This window comes from Austrofundulus limnaeus, unplaced genomic scaffold (assembly GCF_001266775.1).
Source record: "Austrofundulus limnaeus strain Quisiro unplaced genomic scaffold, Austrofundulus_limnaeus-1.0 Scaffold629, whole genome shotgun sequence".
Classification (NCBI taxonomy): domain Eukaryota; kingdom Metazoa; phylum Chordata; class Actinopteri; order Cyprinodontiformes; family Rivulidae; genus Austrofundulus; species Austrofundulus limnaeus.
The window spans coordinates 57,103-58,272 of NW_013953031.1; the positions used below are offsets into that span (position 1 = coordinate 57,103).

General features: G+C 34.8%; 1 protein-coding gene across 1 annotated transcript in view; it reads right to left on the reverse strand.

The window, feature by feature from the left end:
* LOC106531416 (glycoprotein endo-alpha-1,2-mannosidase-like protein) overlaps positions 1–1,170 on the reverse strand; it is a gene marked incomplete in the record, with an annotated part of 15,284 nt that overhangs the window by 2,868 nt on the left and 11,246 nt on the right. Inside the window, 1 exon segment of the mRNA XM_014027282.1 lies at positions 501–579. Coding sequence (XP_013882736.1) covers positions 501–579 — 79 coding nt within the window.

The window sequence follows — 1,170 nt, forward strand, 5'->3', positions numbered from 1 at the left end:
CAGAAACTGTTAAAGAAAACTACCAAAATAAGGTCAGTTAAATGAACCGTATTCCTCCGAACTTTAATTCCTAAAGGTTTGCTTTTTTTGTTTTGATGTTGAATTCACTTTTTTGATGACAATTTGGGTGTACTGTTTTTTTATGTTGGGGGTGCGGCTTATAGTCCGAAAAATACGGTAATTTATTCTGATTAAACTGATGTCTAGACACAAATAAATTCATAGAGGAAAAATTTTACAACACAATCAGTTGTGTTATGGTTATTCACACAAGTGTTTAGTTTTTACCAAGTGAAATACTGTTTCCTGTAGGCACAAGTTAAAAACATCTTGTTTCAAAATGATGCAGAACCAGTCCATGCATTTACAGCTTCTTAGACTGGGCTGTGTCATTCTTTATCTGCGTGGGAAAACTTTCTACAAAGTGCAGCAGTTACACAAAGCTGAAGCTCAAAGTTCTCAGTCAGTGGAAGGAAACTACTAAAAGAAAAAGATCATACTTATCAATAATATATTTGATGTTGTCATGCATGCTCTGGTCCGTCCATCCCTTGTATGGCTGAATATGGAAGGCCACCTGTGCACACATGTTAACACTGTTTTAGAGAAAAGCACCAAGGGAATTTACAACACTGAAAAATACAAGAATGTGTAAAAAATAGTCTTRGTTGTTTTATGAGAGCAGCATTTCATAGATAAATGATATGGGCACAAATTTGGGTCATATTTCTTTTGTTCTTATAAATCAGGCTTTAATTTTTTTAATTAGATATGTAGATGTAGTACAGGGGTCACCAAACTTTTTGAGACCGAGTGCTACTTTTCGGGTACCGAGTAACACAAAGGGCTACGTCTTCGATACAAACATAAATTGGCATGACTCACCTTTAATTATAGTATTTTAATTAATAATAATAAAGTTATACATGTGAATATTTGATTCACTGAGTACATCTCAATGTTTTTCCTCATTGTAATCATAATTTACTGTGGTAGATATGATGAGTTATTATTATTAAGTAATTTAAACTTTGTGCAGCAGCATTTGATTCCAGAGTTCCCAGTTTGAAACACTTTTGGAGCTCTTCAGTGTGACTGGAGTGTGGATAGTTGTTTCTGTCTGTGATGGTCTGGAGACCTGAGAAAGGCTTCAGCCTCCACCTTGTTCCT